At 40.1% G+C, this 15,826-nt stretch overlaps 1 protein-coding gene and 1 long non-coding RNA gene across 3 annotated transcripts; one reads left to right on the top strand and one right to left on the bottom strand.

Moving 5' to 3' along the window:
- The first annotated feature begins 236 nt into the window (after window positions 1-236).
- Window positions 237-7,199, top strand: odad1 (outer dynein arm docking complex subunit 1). 2 transcript variants are annotated; one of them, XM_085160070.1, is made up of 15 exons: window positions 237-329; window positions 789-867; window positions 961-1,054; window positions 1,139-1,328; window positions 1,409-1,534; window positions 1,648-1,761; window positions 1,900-1,967; window positions 2,048-2,235; window positions 4,085-4,219; window positions 4,379-4,461; window positions 4,743-4,911; window positions 5,209-5,372; window positions 5,455-5,540; window positions 6,477-6,576; window positions 6,699-7,199. In XM_085160070.1, exons 2-15 carry the CDS (start codon window positions 801-803, stop codon window positions 6,807-6,809), a joined length of 1,695 nt encoding a protein of 564 aa, XP_085016196.1. In that variant the 5' UTR covers window positions 237-329; window positions 789-800; the 3' UTR covers window positions 6,810-7,199. The 2 variants fall into 2 exon arrangements, with proteins under 2 accessions (XP_085016196.1, XP_085016195.1); XM_085160069.1 differs by having other exon boundaries at window positions 958-1,054.
- Window positions 7,200-8,586: 1,387 nt separating this feature from the next.
- LOC146518361 (uncharacterized) lies at window positions 8,587-9,303 on the bottom strand. Its single transcript, XR_014874159.1, has 2 exons — window positions 8,968-9,303; window positions 8,587-8,876 (listed from the first exon to the last, which is right to left on the bottom strand). It is a non-coding gene; the product is annotated as an uncharacterized LOC146518361 (long non-coding RNA).
- Between the last annotated feature and the right edge of the window lie 6,523 nt (window positions 9,304-15,826).

The raw sequence follows: 15,826 nt of genomic DNA, 5'->3' as shown, positions 1-15,826 counted from the left end.
TTAATCACAGATGCTTTCAAGAGTGTTTCTTTTCTACACAAGATGGAAAAACAAAATATATGAATACATTTCTCTAAATTTGTAGATTTCATAAAACCCACAACCACTGTTGAATAAGAATGAAAGAATTGTTTAATCATGTGTTTAATTTTTTTACATTTTTAATAAATGAAAAACTCGTTATATACAACTCATTGGCGAGAGCCTGTTGTCTGAAAGACTAAGCCCAGGGACTGTTTGTCCCAAAACACCTAGTAACGGTTGCTAACAACTCAGGCCTCTGTTACGGAAGGTGGTGAAGGGCTCGGTGGCCCTCATCGTTACAACAGGTAAGATAAGATGGTATTTGTCATTAATAACATAACACTCTTCTCGCGTAGCATTCGGGGGCAAGCTAACAATATCTAAACTCAACAGATTATATATATTACACAACAGCTGGCATGAAACACGCAGGTGTTTTTGGTAACCTGTTAACTTAGCCTGCGGTTACAGAAAACTACAGCAAGAGTTATGAAGATATATTTATTGTTTATTGTAAACTGTAACTGTGTCATTCAAAGTGCACAAACCACATGATATAAAAAAAACAGTAAATAAATAATTAGGGAAAAAATGACTGATATGTCTCTAAGATTTAGGCTAAAGCTGCTTAAAGTTTTGACTTATTTGAGTTTAAAAAGCAGTTTAAAAGCAGAATATGAAACTAAACAGCATGGGGAGAAGATGTAATATAATAATAAATGTAATGCTTTTTCCTCAAATAATTAGTCAGGGATGTTCTAAAGTTTATTGCAGCCATGCCTCGAGGAAGATCAGCCGCAAGCGCACGCTCAGATTACAGTGAGGTTGATGTTGATGGAGCAGGTAAGGTTTTCTGTGTTGGTATTATTAACTGTTCTTATATCGATGAATGAAACAGCTGTAACATCATGTGCACATGATATCGTTCTTAAGTAGAAGAGATCGCCAAATTGCAGAGACAGTTCAGGATCATGGAAGGAGATCTGCAGGCCTACAACATGCAGACCCGGAAACAGATCCGCAAACAACAGTGAGTAAAAGCTACACCTATACAACATAGATAGGAGTCTGTGTATTTTTTTTCTCTTCAGTCTCTTGTGTTATGTGGATAAAGGCAGGAGATAGAGGTGCTGCAGAAGGAGCAGGAGGAACTGCAACGAAACCTCGGTGCCTGTAACAGCTTGGCCCGTCAACAGCAGGAAAACAAGGACATCCAGACTATTCAGGTCCTGCTTGAGCAGAGAGAAATGCTGGAAGAGGAGTTGCAGAAAGGCAAAAAATGCCAGCAAGAGCTGCAGAAGGAGGTTAATTATGAGCTTTCATATTATTTGACACTTCCTCGTATTGTTTCATGCTTACCATGATTTTTATGTGCTGTTTTTAGATCTCCAGCATGGAGTTGAAGCTAGCAGAGTTGAGAAATGGAGCCATTAGTAATAGTAACGCTCAAAGTTCCCCAGAACAGCGAATCCAAAAGTCCATACGCACTATGGAATACAAACTGAACAGAGTGAGTCACGAAGCACGTTACAGCCAAATACCCAGGAAAATGAACTAAATGTTAAATATCATGGTGTGTGTTAAACAAAATTTTATTAATGTTTGCATGTGTTCTTTATCAAGGCCTTGACTCGCTTAAATGAGCAGTTGACCAAAAACAGCCAAGTGAGAGAGGAGCTGCATACTCTTTATATTGAGCGTGTTCGTTTTCAGCAACTACACAACAGGCTAAGCAAGGTCAGAGGTCACATAACATTTAATATGATCTGGAGGCAAATATTTTTGTTATTTGGCATTTATTTACTCTGGTTTCTTTACACTTAAATAGCAGGTGCAAACTGAAAACATGTCTCCACATGAACATTTGTGTTATAGGAACTGCAGGAAGTACGCAAGAAAATTGGAGAAGTAATCAACCAGTCCTCTGCTGCTTATGACACAAGGTGAGATTCAGTTTCTATGAAGGGCAAAAAAATGTCCTCATGTTATTCAGTTCAAACACTAATTGTTATCTGCACCTTAGGGTGGAGGCTCACTCCAAGGCGACATTGATAAAAGAGAAGGCACTGAAGGACCGTGACCAGTACAGCACTGAGTTGAAGGAGCTGGAGAGGGTTATTGCGCATGAGTCCACCCTGAAAACATTCATGATCGTCAAGTGCAGTGATGCAGGCAGGCAGGACGACGAGCATGAAATGGGACCTGGACAATGTAAGAGGCAACCAGTGTGTTGTAGCTGCTATGTCTGTTTATATTAATGATATTAATCAAGTTATTCAATGAAATTCAGTTTTATTTATATATTGCCAAACCACAAAAGCAGTTACCTCAAGGCTCTTATTATTGTAAGTTAAAGAACTATCAATAATACATGTTATGTATGTTGTGACAGAGTTGATGATAATAATAGAACTAGACCACTTTAAACTTATGCTTAACAAGTTTTCAGACAAAGATTAGTAATGTACAGTACAGTGCTGTATGTAACCCAGTCTACATGTAGCTAAAATGTAAGCGAAACACAACGTCATTCTCACAAAGGATACAAGAAAGCTTTATGGTAGTTTGTACTGAAGTAATCTGGGAAACAGAAGGGTAGAGGGGAAATAAACTCACAGGAATGTAACCAGAAGTGATCAGAAATTACAAAACAACACAGGAATTGGCTTGAACCATAAACACACCAAAAAAAAAAACCATGAGAAGCCAACTGAGATATACATTTACGCTGCCTTTTTTTTTTACTATTAAGTTGGAATCTGTGCTCTAGCAACATTACAGATGGTACTTAAATTCAAATTCAAATTCAAATTCAAATTTTATTTGTCACACACACACAACCATACACAGTATGACATGGGGGTGAAATGCTTGTAGCTGTACAATGCCTGACCATTAAATGACAGAAAAAAAAAAGTTTTACAGTATTTACAATTTACTACAAAATTTACAAATTAACTTAGGAATTTACAGTAAAAAATGTGCAAATAGCAGAAAGAGATTATCAAGATTATAAATTATAGGAATTATAGGATTACAGGAAATGTGTGGTGGTGCGTGTGGTGATGTTATGTGTGTGAGAGTCCAGTCTTATAGTGATGTGTGTGGGAGAGTCCAGTCCTACACCTGGTTCAGGGCCCGAATAGCCTGGGGGAAGAAGCTCCTTCTCATTCTCTCTGTTTTGGCCTTAAGGGAGCGCTTCCCAGACCTCAACAGTGAGAAGAGTCCATTGTTGGGATGGGAGGGGTCCATCATAATCTTCCTAGCTTTGGACTTGCACCGCTTGGTGTAGATGGACAGAATATATGATATGAATATTAAGAATGTTTCAAATGATAAAGTACACTATACAGGCTTAAGTACTGGGACACCTACACATTACATCTATAGGAGCTGCTTAGCAATGGAAACACATGCCATGAAACTCCCGGTGCACAGTTTTTGTGCTGATGTTAAGAGAAGGGTTGAAGCTTCCTGAGCATTACTGAGGATTAATGACTTTTATACAGTAATTTCCCCAGGTATATTTTATATAGAACACCTAAATTCAAAGATGAATCAGTGTGGCCTATTGCTTTTGTCCAAATGGTGTATGTTTATGTGGTCTTCTCCATTTCTATGGCAATATTAAATTGGCAAATCCTTTTCAGTGTTTCTTTTGGTCCCACAAACACTGGGAAGGATGCCAATTAAAATTTTCCTGCAGCAAAACTATTAACAAATTGTTAAATGTTAATATAGATGCAGCAACAAAGCAGAAAATTCAGTAAAACATGTTTGCTGTTGGCTTAGAAACCAGTAAAAAAGGGAAGGAACAGTCAGTCTTGCCAGTGTGTCCCTGGCTGCTTTAATATAGATCTCAAAAGGATCGCTGTTGCATTTCTGGTTAGTGACTTAACTGTTCAAAAGGAAAAGAAAACTGTGTGCAAATTTCTTGGGGACATTTATGGTGTAACACTGTTAAGTACAGATTGTCACTGTTGATTAATTTTTGTTAAATAAATGAGGAACACGTTTGGTCCAGACTGACAAGGTGGGGGATGGGCTTTGTGTTTCATAGCTTTGGAGCCGAAAAAGCAGTCCAAGATGGACTCTGGAGAAGAGTCACTGGATGCTCTAGAGGAGGCGTTTGAAAGGATTCGGATTGCTACAGGGGAGGAGAACCTGGACCAGCTGGTCACCAGGTACATTCAGGGTAAGTTAACAAACCAGCTTTTTAGCTCTGTGTTTTTTGTTTTTACTTTAGCTTACGTTGTCTACATACAGTAAAATTCAATATATGTAAGATCCCACTTGGAAAACAGGGATAATTGGACTCTGTGTCTCACTGCTGTGTTGCTCTTTTGCTCTTCAGTTGAAGACCGGAACTTTGCACTTTTCAATTTTGTTAATGAGCAAACCAATGAGGCTGAGGCACTGAAGGAAGAAATTAGCAAGGTAAGTGTGTTTTTCCCCCTTTAAATCACAAAAATTACATATTGTTTCCCAGTGCAGTTATGCAGTATGCACACACTTTTGTTATACAATTTACTAATAAGCCAAAAACAACAACAACAACAAAAAACTCTGGAAGAAGAAGAAATATTAGGAAATTAGATCAAAGCTAATGATGAAGTTTAGGAAGTGTCAGGGTGTGCTGGGTGGGGAGGTTTGTTCATTTATGTTTTTAACGTGCACTGTATATATGTCTGTTTGTGCTGGAATTTGCCTCTCGGCAGATCAAACAGGACATGGAGCAGTTTCGGGTTAAAGGTTTACAGCAGGAACGACAGCACCGATCTTTGTTGCAAGATATTGATAAGCAACTAGAGGGAGTTTTATCTCAAAGAAAGGCCAACGAGAACCGAGCCAGTATCATAAGCGAGATCCTGGACAAGACTAAAACGGGTTTGATTTATTTTGCATATTTTGTTATCATTACAACTAGTAATTTCTCATAACTCCATACATCTTTAAGGCTTTTTTTGCAGTGAAGGTCCCAATAATCATGCAAATTATCAAAGCTCTACAAGCAATCACATAATTCAGTGACTATTATGAAGACTGTTCGAATGAATAACGTAGTAATACATGTATTTAATTTTTTTTTCAAAAAACAAAAAGCTAAAACATGCTACTGCTGTCACCTGGATATTTATTTAAAAAACGAATTAAACAGTTCATGGTTTCTCTTCCTTATCACAGGTGTAAACAACATCTTCACTAAAGTAGAGTGCGACCGCTCAGCGATAGAAGATATGCTGGGCTCCTCCAGTGGGATCACTGAGAACAACATAATGTCCTACCTCAGCTTAGTGGAGCAGAAGACCAACGAACTGCTCACTGTGCAGGCTTTCCTCAGTACTAAAGTAATCAGGCTGGCCTTTTAACATATGTATATATTGTTTTCTTTCCTGTGATACAAAGATTCTGCATTTAAAACTCTTACAGGATCTAGAAGACCCGGCGAGCTTTCCTTTGGGTCAGAATCCAAAACTACTTCAGCAGAATATCAGCATCCAACCTGCAGTCAACAGGTCAGCTGTTTATCTGTTCATTTTGAAAACTGTGTATTTCTACTTCCTCCTCCTCCTCCTTCTCTCTTTCTCCATTTAGGAGAAGCAGATCATCTGCTTCCTTCTCACTCTATCCCTAGCATCCTCCTTGGTCACACCAACCCACCTCAACATCCACAAATCCTCTCTGTGGTCTTCCTCCTCCCTGGCAGATCCATGTTCAGTACCCTTTTTCCAGTATATTCACTATCCCTCCTCTGCACATGCTCAAATCATCTAAGCCAGGGGTCTCAAACTGGCTGGTGTCCTGAAACTTTTCCATGTTACCCTGTTGCAACACACCTGAATATAATTAGTAGGTCATTAGCAAGACTATAGCACTTGACTGAACACTGAGGTGGCAATTCAGCCATTTGATTCATGTTACAGCAGCTCATGAATGAATGAACATGGTGCAATAAAAGTACTTTTAGAAGTATATTTTCCAAACATTTACATTTACTTAAATTTACTTGAGTAGGGTTAGGGATTGCCACTTTAGCGTGCAGTCAAATTCTATGATCTTGCTAATGACCTAGTAATTTTATTCAGGTGTGTTGCAACAGGAACACATGGAAAAGTTTCAGGACACCGGAACTCGAGGACTGGAGTTTGAGACCCCTGATCTAAGCCATGCCTCTTTAACTCTGTCTCCAAACCGCTCACCCTGAGCTGTCCCTTATTCATTTCTTCATGTCCATCCTGGTCACTCCCATTGAAGACCTTGACATCTTCGGCTCTTCCGCCTCCTATCTTTTTATCAGTGCAACCATCTCCAAACCATACATCAAAGCAGATCTCTCTGCTGTCTTGTAAATCTTTCCTTTTACTTTTGCTGTAGTCCTTGAGTCAGAACTGTGTATTTGCAAATAAATAAATGCAACGCATTGGGTTGATGAATGTGTGCATCTAACTTAGATCCATTAGTGTGGCATATGATGCAGAAAAGTCTCCTGTTACTGATGAAGAAGAACGGCCACTCTCACAAGGGGAACTTCGCCAAAGGATAATGAAGGGAGTGAGTGCAGTAATAAGTCCCAGATGTACCCCAACATGATAATTTGGGATATATGCACTGGTCAGTTTTTGAAGCTCATCTGGGGTTTTTTGGGGGGGGGGGGGGGATTTTTTGATTTCCAGGTTCTGGAGAAAGAGTTCTGCACAACAGGCAGCAACAAGACCATCAAAGATCAGTCTGCAGTTCAGAGTCAGATCACACCCACCGGAAGAGGCAGTAATCTGAAACACTGACCCCACCAGTCCAGTAAAGATGCACATTTTAAAAAAAGGATCATTGTCATTTACTGTAATACAGATCAGCAAAGGCCGTGATAGCTGATGGAACCAGCTACCACATGTAACATTTTAAAGCCTAATTATGTTATATGTTTGCCATCTTTTATGATGAATCATTGGCATGGTCTGCTGTATTGTACGTAGCTCTGATTTGCTTAGTCGGGACTAATTAGCTTAGGAGCTATAAAGTCTCTAGTAACCAGCTGTCCTTTTGATGTGTTACTTGCCATCTGGCTCTGACTATACAATCCAGTTCCAGCACAGCCCTCCCTCCCTGGCAGCGCTTTATTACATGATACTTGCTGCCATGCTCAGACAAAAAGGTTGGGGGCAGCAGAACCTTTTGTAATTCTAATTGACATGCTGAGAATAAAAAAGGTGATTTTTTAGGACCTTTTAAGGCTCTATGTACTTTGGGATTTTGAATACATTCTTTTGAACAGAATAACAATGTTTATTTTCAGATATTATTTTGGGGTTTTTTTTACAAATGATGATCATTGAGAAGAATATGCAGCTAACTGGATGTTTTTGCTAACCAGGGGAAGGGGGGGGGGGCGCAAATTAGATAGATATCATTAGTCAGAAGAGCATCAAATAAACTCTGAGCTCTGACTTCTCCTTTAGCTTTTTTTCTGTTGTCGCACATATCAACCATTTAACATCAGTCCCTTTTTCCACTCGGTCTGTTTGGAAGTGAAGGGAGACCAAGTACATTAACATATTATTTTCACGTGAGTCGGTAATATCAACAGCATTTAAAAAAATCTCTTTGATCCCCAGTTTGAAATGTCTCCTTATCCAAACATCCTGCATCAAATCTGTGTTCGGGGCAAATATGGCACGTACTGCAGAAAGCAACTTCCTCCAGCGAAGAACATAGAAAATCAGGATGTGGGATTTATTTAAAGAAATATATTTGAACTCAGTGAAACAATAAACAAAGATTTTTACTATATTTAGATTTTAAAGGTCACACTGATGCCACTGTGCTTTTTTTTTTTTTTTACTTCGTGGGCTGAACAAGGCAAAGGGGGGTAAGTGAAGAAAAGTGTACCTGTCTGTACAAACAAGAAAAGACACAATCAGGTCATTATGCTAATCATCTTCAGTTTTGTGGGGTTTGTTTTCTTTGTTTGCTTTAATTAGCCTCTCAGCTAAACCTTTCTTTCCTTATTTAATTTGACAGTAGCGATTTGGTGAAGTGAAACTGCTACTCCGTGAACATAAATGACTGATCAACCAGTGACTCGGTTTGCTCAAGATAATCCCCCTGGTGCAGTCTTAACTGTGTCTATGAAAACAGATTATGAGAGATAAAAAGTGGTGCTGTGGCAAAGCAGAGGGGTGGTGGTAGATGAGATGGAGGAAGGCTGCTTTCTTTGACATTCGACTCTCACTTAGCCCCCTCCGCTGCCAAGAAATTCTCTGTGCACACGGCTCTCTGCATTGCCATAGAAACCTTCCTTTTAATCACAACAGAAACCTCATTTCCTGCTCCTGACAAAGACTCCTCATTGCCTGTAGAGACCGCCCTGCATCAGCCATTTCCAAAGCCCACCTCCTTCTTCAGATCTCAACCTACCAGCAGCAGCCCTCCTTTTTTTTCTTTTTTTACTCCTCCTCTCTTTATAAGCACATTTTCCACCTTTTCTTCTCCTTTAGCTCAACTGCCATTTTATAGGTCTTTACATTTTTCTTCATCTCTCCTTTTCTTTTACTCCATTTCCCCTTTTTTTTTGCACTCTTTGGTTGAGGCTATTTTATTCAATTCAACTCAACTTCAGTTGGATTCAAAGATCTGTTCCTAGAAACACCTACAACACCCACAGTCATGCAAACGAGAACATGCAGATACATGTGCTATTTATCCAAAGTTGCATCTGGCAGCTACGTGCTTCTCGGTCTTCAGTATGTGCCCAGGGCCCCATCTTTATCTGTTCCTCGTCTACAGCAGCCGATGTCCTCTTATCGCAGTAATTGTGTTCCTCTCAGTTCCTCTTCATAATAAAACAAAAAACACTGTTTAAAGAAACCAGGATTTTAATTCTGGTCAACTTTCATATCACAAAAGACTAACTTTTCTTAAAAAAATCTTTTCTGTCTCGCTGACCTCACTCTTGCTCTGGGGGCAGTGGAAGTACAATGCCTTGTTCCCGCCGACTATTACGGGACTGTTATCTGGACCAGAAAATACCCCTGTACTCTGTCTGCGCTCTGCCCTCCACCTCCTTCGCCTTTTCGCTCTTATTTGTTTATTTGGGAACTTTGCCAGGTATTTCCCCAGTCAGTCAGTCTGTCTGCACCCACAATGCTCCCTCCCCCATCGAAGCACCCCTCTCACTCACCCTCCCCACCAGTGACGTTGCTAAGCAACCAGCCACCATGAGAGCCGGTGCATTTTCTAGCCAATCAAATCACTTGAGCCTATATTTCAAAGCGTCGAGGAAACGAAGATCACCTTTTAAAATAAAGCCCTTCTTCATTCGCGTGGTTCACACGTTGCACGATAGCTGCAGCTTCTTCTTACTGCGCATGTATGCCTCTGAGGACTGAGCTTTCAAGTGCCGGTGTCCCTCCTGCAAGTGCCGTCAGGCCACCGCTAGGTGGCAGCACGGTCGGTTCTCTGCTTACCACACATGAGCGAGTCTTTTTTTTTTTTTGTACTGCTGTTGCTAAGCAATCCTGATTCTCATACCTTACCTGTGAAACATTTGTGATTTCTTTTTTTTCTTTTTTTTTACAGATGTCCCTGACACCATTTTGTCTTTGTTATCACCATTTTGCAAAGCACACCTATTGCCGCACAATAAAGAGCTGCTCAACATCCGAGATTTTAACCCGCCAGGCTGGGATATTGTTGCAGTTCGGATATGTGTGCAGATAAACCCTGCGTGTTTTCTGATGAAAATGAATGAGCTTCGGGTTAAATATTAGCCTTTGACAGTTTCAGTTGGCTTCATCTCATCATGCAGAAGGCAGGAAATGTGCTCTTGAGTGATTAGGCCTGCAGCTCTCGTCTTCCACTTTACCAGCAGTGGAGAGATCTGTGTTTCTTGTTCCCCATGTGTGCAGACCTCTTTCTGTTTTGATGTTTTACACATCATTCAACTGATCAAGTCTAATTTTTTTTCTCGTTATCACTGATTTGTTTTGCCTTTTATTACTCTCCAGCCCCCCCCCCCCTCCCCTTCCTGTCCCCCTGTGTGCAAGTCCCTCATCTCAGCTTTGGTTGCCGTGCAGATGGCTCTTTGTTGGTGCTTCACAATGGGTCTAAGGTCAGTGTGCCTCTTGCCATCCACATACTCAAAACTTCTTCCCTCCAGCTGTCTCGTGGCTTTATTTGCAGTTCGTCCAAGCTGATTTTCTAGCACACATCATCATGTAAACTGTTATATTGTGTTCTTTAATAAAGAGGAAGTCATAAAACCACACATGTAGCTTAGAGATAGCATGGACATCCCAGTCTGCGAACACGTGAGCCGTTATGATCTCGTTTGCCGTAACTGCACTACACCGAGGTCCTCTATGTAATCACCATAGTGCTCCTCACATTTGATGAATCCTAAATGACGTGTCAGTTTTAGTCGTGCTTGTTTTTGTAGGATCTCTGAGACAAACCAGACACCACAATATCAGATCAGCCAAAGAAATAGAAATGCAAATCTACCATCTGCTCTGTGATCCCAAACTACCCCGTGTTCATCACTCAAGAGCCAATGTAATAGTTACAGACGGTTTTTACCAGTAATATAGAGACAATAAGATACTTTGTTTTCAGAAGAGTAAACCAAGAAACTGTGAGGCAAGCTCTCACAGAAAGATAAGTGCAAACAGCACCTTTGAAAAGGGATTTTTCAACTGCTAATCTGCTAATCCCTCAGAATAAAAAGGAGATTAACCATTCTAATCTTTGACATCTTTAGAGAAACATGAGGCATCTATAATGATAATGTAAAGCATTGTATTGGATGCAGGTTACACCAGAAGTATAAAACAAAATCTGTGCAAGAAATCGCCAAATTGTTTAGTGTGCAAAGAAAAAATAAATTTAAACTGCCAGGCACCACAAGGTTGAGCAACAGAGCCATGAGGTCTCGAGGCCAGCGTGAAGCAGTAAAGAGCAGGTAGAGTGAAAGGCGGGAAACTAGAAGGAGGAGGAGCATTACTTGCAAAGCAGCAGGAATTACTGGAAATTTCCACTTTTCTCTGGCGACAGTTACATGGGTGGAGCTACAGAGGTGAAATAAATAAGGTAGACGAGTATGAGTTAAACTCAAGTGGTGAGGGTGGAGGAAAGTATGTCCTCCACCTTCCACTGTTAGATGTTAGGTTTAGGAAGCCCAATATGCATTTTTGTAGATCTTCATAGTATACCAGTGCTCTCAGTTGTTTTAACTTTACCTGCAGCACGGTTTCCTGTTTTATGTGTGCGATCTCATAACAGATGTAAACAGATGTTTGCATTCTTTCATTCTTTTTGTTTAGTACTGCACTGACAGAAAAATGCCAGCATGTCCTGCTGCTTCTTCACTGGAATAATAATTTCTCAAAAATGGCTCCTATGTTCAGTTTCTGATAATTATTTGGAAAAGAAAGCAACAGGAAACTGTGGAGGATTACACAGCAAACAGAGACATGTTTGCAGACAGATGACTTACATGAAGAGTTCCTGATAAACAGAGCACAGTGTCCTTGCCTCTGTACCATTATTACAGTACATCTGCACATCATATTAGTCGTACATTTGTTCACAATTGATTTTTTTGAGTGCTTTTAGGCGTCAGATGCACACCATAACCATTAGCGTACCCCAGGTGATCTCTTTTTGCCCATCAGTTTTCTAAAGCACGTTCACCAGCCGTGCTAGCTGGGAGATGTAGTTCTCTGGTTTTACTTTCAGGCCATGCAACAACAAAACTAGCTGATTAGGTTTAAAGAAACAATCATGGTTCTGTTTACAGCACACTCTTTTAACAGTAGTTACCACCTCTTTGAGGGCTTATTTTGCCCAAATGTCTGACTGCAGTATTTCCTAATCTCATTCATTAATAATGAGGCTCTAAACCATTTAATCCTCTCTGTGGTAGCTGTTTTCCCCTCACCTGAATGGGATAAGACACCTTTTACTGAACAATAAAAATGTGTGCCTCAGTTTGGGAGAATCAAATTCTTATTTCATTTACTGCACAGTTTTTCATTAGATATTATTTCAATAGCAACAGTGTTTGTAACATGTAGTGGGTTTTTTCTTTAATAGCAGAACATCATTGCATCATAATCATCACACAAAGGGATGGAGACATTCATTATCTGAGTTATGTTGAATTAATGACAAACACTGCTTCACATGAAAGCACACAGACCAAAAGAGAGAAAAAAAACTCTACATCTGCCTTTTTCCAAATGTTTGAAGTCTCCACAGACTAATGCAAAAATAAATAAATAAATAAAGAGAACTGCAAGAACCCTGAGAATATCCAGCTGAAGCTCTGGCTTTTCTGTGCCCAAGCTTTCATATAATTATTCAGTACTTTGAGCAAACTGATCGTAAGCCCTGTTTTTTAGACATTTATTAATACACACTGCACTGGATGTTAAGGTATTGCCACAATAAAAAAAAAACATTATTGTAGTGGGGCGGTGGTTTAATTCCTGGCTCCTCTAACCTGTATGTCAAGTATCTTTGGGTAAGACTACTTGACAGATGTTATCATACAGGTTACAGTCCTCGGCTGTGGCTTAGACAGTAGCTACTTAAGAAGGATGCCTGCAGTTATTATTACAAAACACAGTATGAGTTTTTCCACCACTTGGTCCATCTCTAATCACGGTGTGCTGGCTGGTGCTTCAATAACTCAGAGACCTATACTACAGGGAACATTAGCTTCTCTTAGGGACGCCCATGCTCACAGGTGAACGGGTAAAGAGAACATATTATACTGGAAAAGCACAACTGTTTCAGGAACACTGATCGCAAAATCAAAACAAATAGATTTGGGCGTGGAAGGATTTTTCCTGTAAATGAGTATGACATGTTGCAGCGTTGGAAGTTACAAAGCTGACCCGCTTTCTGACATCCAAGACAACTACAGCTTGTACCGTCTTATCCAGTGACCAGCGAGGATTACCAATGACAAACTGGATGAGAACAAAGCAGGAACAAACAGCCACACATATCCTGAGAAGAATGTGGAGCTGGTTTCGCCACACCTTGAGGAAGCCTATCAATAACATCACTAGGCGGGCTTTAACCTGGAATGCACAAGAGAATATATGGTGTAAGGTGCTAAGACCAAAATCCAGAGCAGACGCCCCTGTGTGGATTTTAGGAAAAGATCAGAGATGAGTGTGCTGGAGGAGTGTTGTCAGTGGCCTATGCACCACTGATGAGAGATGGTTTCCAGAAATCTTTTGGCAAAACTACAAGTGTACAGGTTGTTATTTTTGTCAAATGTCAGTATATATGCTGTTAATTAAAGACCACATTTTCTCACACTTGTTCCATGACTGGGCACTTGACTCCCAGTGAGAAGTCAACTTTGTGTTGTCTCTATATTCTATATAATCGGCAGCCAGCCCATGCTGGACACAAAACAAAAGAGCTCAGTTTGCCCCCACCAATTTCTCCAATTATCAGGACCCTTCCCCCCGCCTGATCCTGAGCTCTGCTCCATGATGAACCCCACTTTGTTCTTCTCTAAAGTGCTGACATTCCACAAGTCAGGTCTGTCCTTTGTCCACACGAAATTACCGGGCTGAACTAACCTGGGCGACTTCCCATCTTTTATCTTACAACCTCCAACCCCAGCAGGTAACATCTTAGCACTCAAACAAATGTTTCCCCAGGCAAGGCTGAACGGGTACAAAATATTTAATTTATTTTCAAACATGAGTCACAGTGAACACAAAGAAGCTCTTATGCAGTATTACTTTCTGTGGTCTCAATAATTTTCAGTGCCATAAAAAGTTTTCCTGCGCCTGTGGAAAGTATGGTAAACACCGTTCATGGCAAATAAGAGGTTTATGAAAATCACTGCATCTCTGTTTTAGTTTTATGCTTGACTGTCCTCTTTGAGCTCCAGGCTGGTCTTTTCTTTTACCTGCAGAAAGCAGCACAAGCTACCCATAGATAGATTTTTTTTCTCTCTCTAGCATATTGTTGGCACGTGGAAACATGTCGAGGTAGGCAAATGAGAAAAAAAAAGACAGGAAATGATCTCACAAACACCTCCCCTCTCTCTGATTGCTCCCATTTTCCAGTTGCAGAAACAGAGTGAGTAATGCCTTCTGCTGCTTTTCAGTCTGCTCCACTGTTCCTGCCATGGATTCACACTAGCTTTTGCACACACTGAGCTCATTACATTGTGGATTCCTGCTTCAGTGCGCTGGATTCTCTTCTCCGTGGTCATTCATTTCCCAAATCCAAGGACACTGGTGTGATGAATGCCTTTTTTTTTTTTTTTTTTTTGCAGCTTTGTGCATGAATTTTCAACCTCGTTGTAAAAACTAATGCTCTATCAATACAATCATCCGATACCTTGTTTAATATTTATACCATCTAAACGTGCATCTTTCACACATTAAATTGGCAAGACCTGTACAGTTACCAGGTAATGTTATAGAACAATAAACTTAACATAATTTAAAAAAAAATCTAACTTACATGAGACGGAAAATGCATTTTTAAGTAGCAAGCCTGTAGACCGAAGCACAACCCTTTGATCTTTCGCAGCGTAATTACACTCTTCATAATTGTGTTTCAGCCGAATGTGAGGTGAATGACAACATAAAGCCTGGAGGCTTCTTTAGAATCAGTGGCTTGAATGTTGGCATGCACAGAGACGATAACCGAGGCAGCATGGGATTAGATTTTAGAGGTCTTAAAATTAGAGGGTGAACATATAGTTGTCTTGAGAAATTCTGCTGGGGTGTGTTGAGACAAGCACAAGACACAAACATTAGTAAGACTTTCTAGAAATGTTTGAAATTCAAATGAAAATTATACATTATGTGAAATACATGCAAATATGGCTTGTGAAACGGCGCAAACGAGTGGAAATGACACCACATTAAACATAATTTAAAAATGAATTCTGTGCGAGGTGGTGAAGGCCGGTGAAGGTTAAACAGCCCCAAAGAGGAGGATTTTTAGCTGCGAGTGTAATGGCACAAATGTGGAGATTTTACCTGAGATAAAAATATTTTCCTTTGTATTCAACTGACAGTGAAGCAGTGACCAGATGTAGGCTTAAATTACAGACTTCGAGGCCCACAACGTGGTTTGCTACCACTTCCTTTGGTTTAACTGCTCGATGAGCAACTGCAGTGATGGCAAAGTAAGTTCATCTCAGAAATATTCTGAAGTAGAGCGCGTATAGTTTGGTTGGAGACATCACGCGGCAGTACCAATTTTTTTTTCTCTTAGTCAAGAGGAAATATAATTAGAAATTAAAATATAGCACCTCATATCAAACTGCAGACAGTACTATGGCAATAATGACACCAAAATCCCTCCACATATGTCTTTCTGAAGTTTTTCTTTGGACATTGGCTGCTTTTCCACTTATTTTCAGTCCAGTCCTTCTACCGTCACCATTTTCAAAGGAATGTTTTTTGTCTGTTAACACTGACCTATGAATTATTTCAACATAAAAAAAAATGACTTCTAACTAAAGGGATGTGTAGACATGACAGACAACTTAGCAAAGAACCCATTATAAATTGAATGTTAGGCACTTTGTTACTAGCAAGCTGTCACAAAACACAGTTTGACAGACATATAATAGTATTTTCGCACCCAGCTGATCCCCAAAGAGCTGTTAGTGGAAGGCTTGACATATCTTGGCATGGTATGCATGTCTGTGCCAAAACATACTGGAGAAACTGAACAAGTTGAGGACAGAAGACGAAGAAGCAGCAGGCCTAAAAAGTTATCTGGAGGTGACAAACAGCATCTGAACGTCAAAAAA

The sequence above is a fragment of the Neolamprologus multifasciatus genome, chromosome 5 (assembly GCF_963576455.1).
Source record: "Neolamprologus multifasciatus chromosome 5, fNeoMul1.2, whole genome shotgun sequence".
In the NCBI taxonomy this organism is placed as follows: Eukaryota; Metazoa; Chordata; class Actinopteri; order Cichliformes; family Cichlidae; genus Neolamprologus; species Neolamprologus multifasciatus.
The sequence above is the reverse complement of the archived record's forward strand: the minus strand, read 5'-3'. Positions and strand labels throughout refer to the sequence as shown.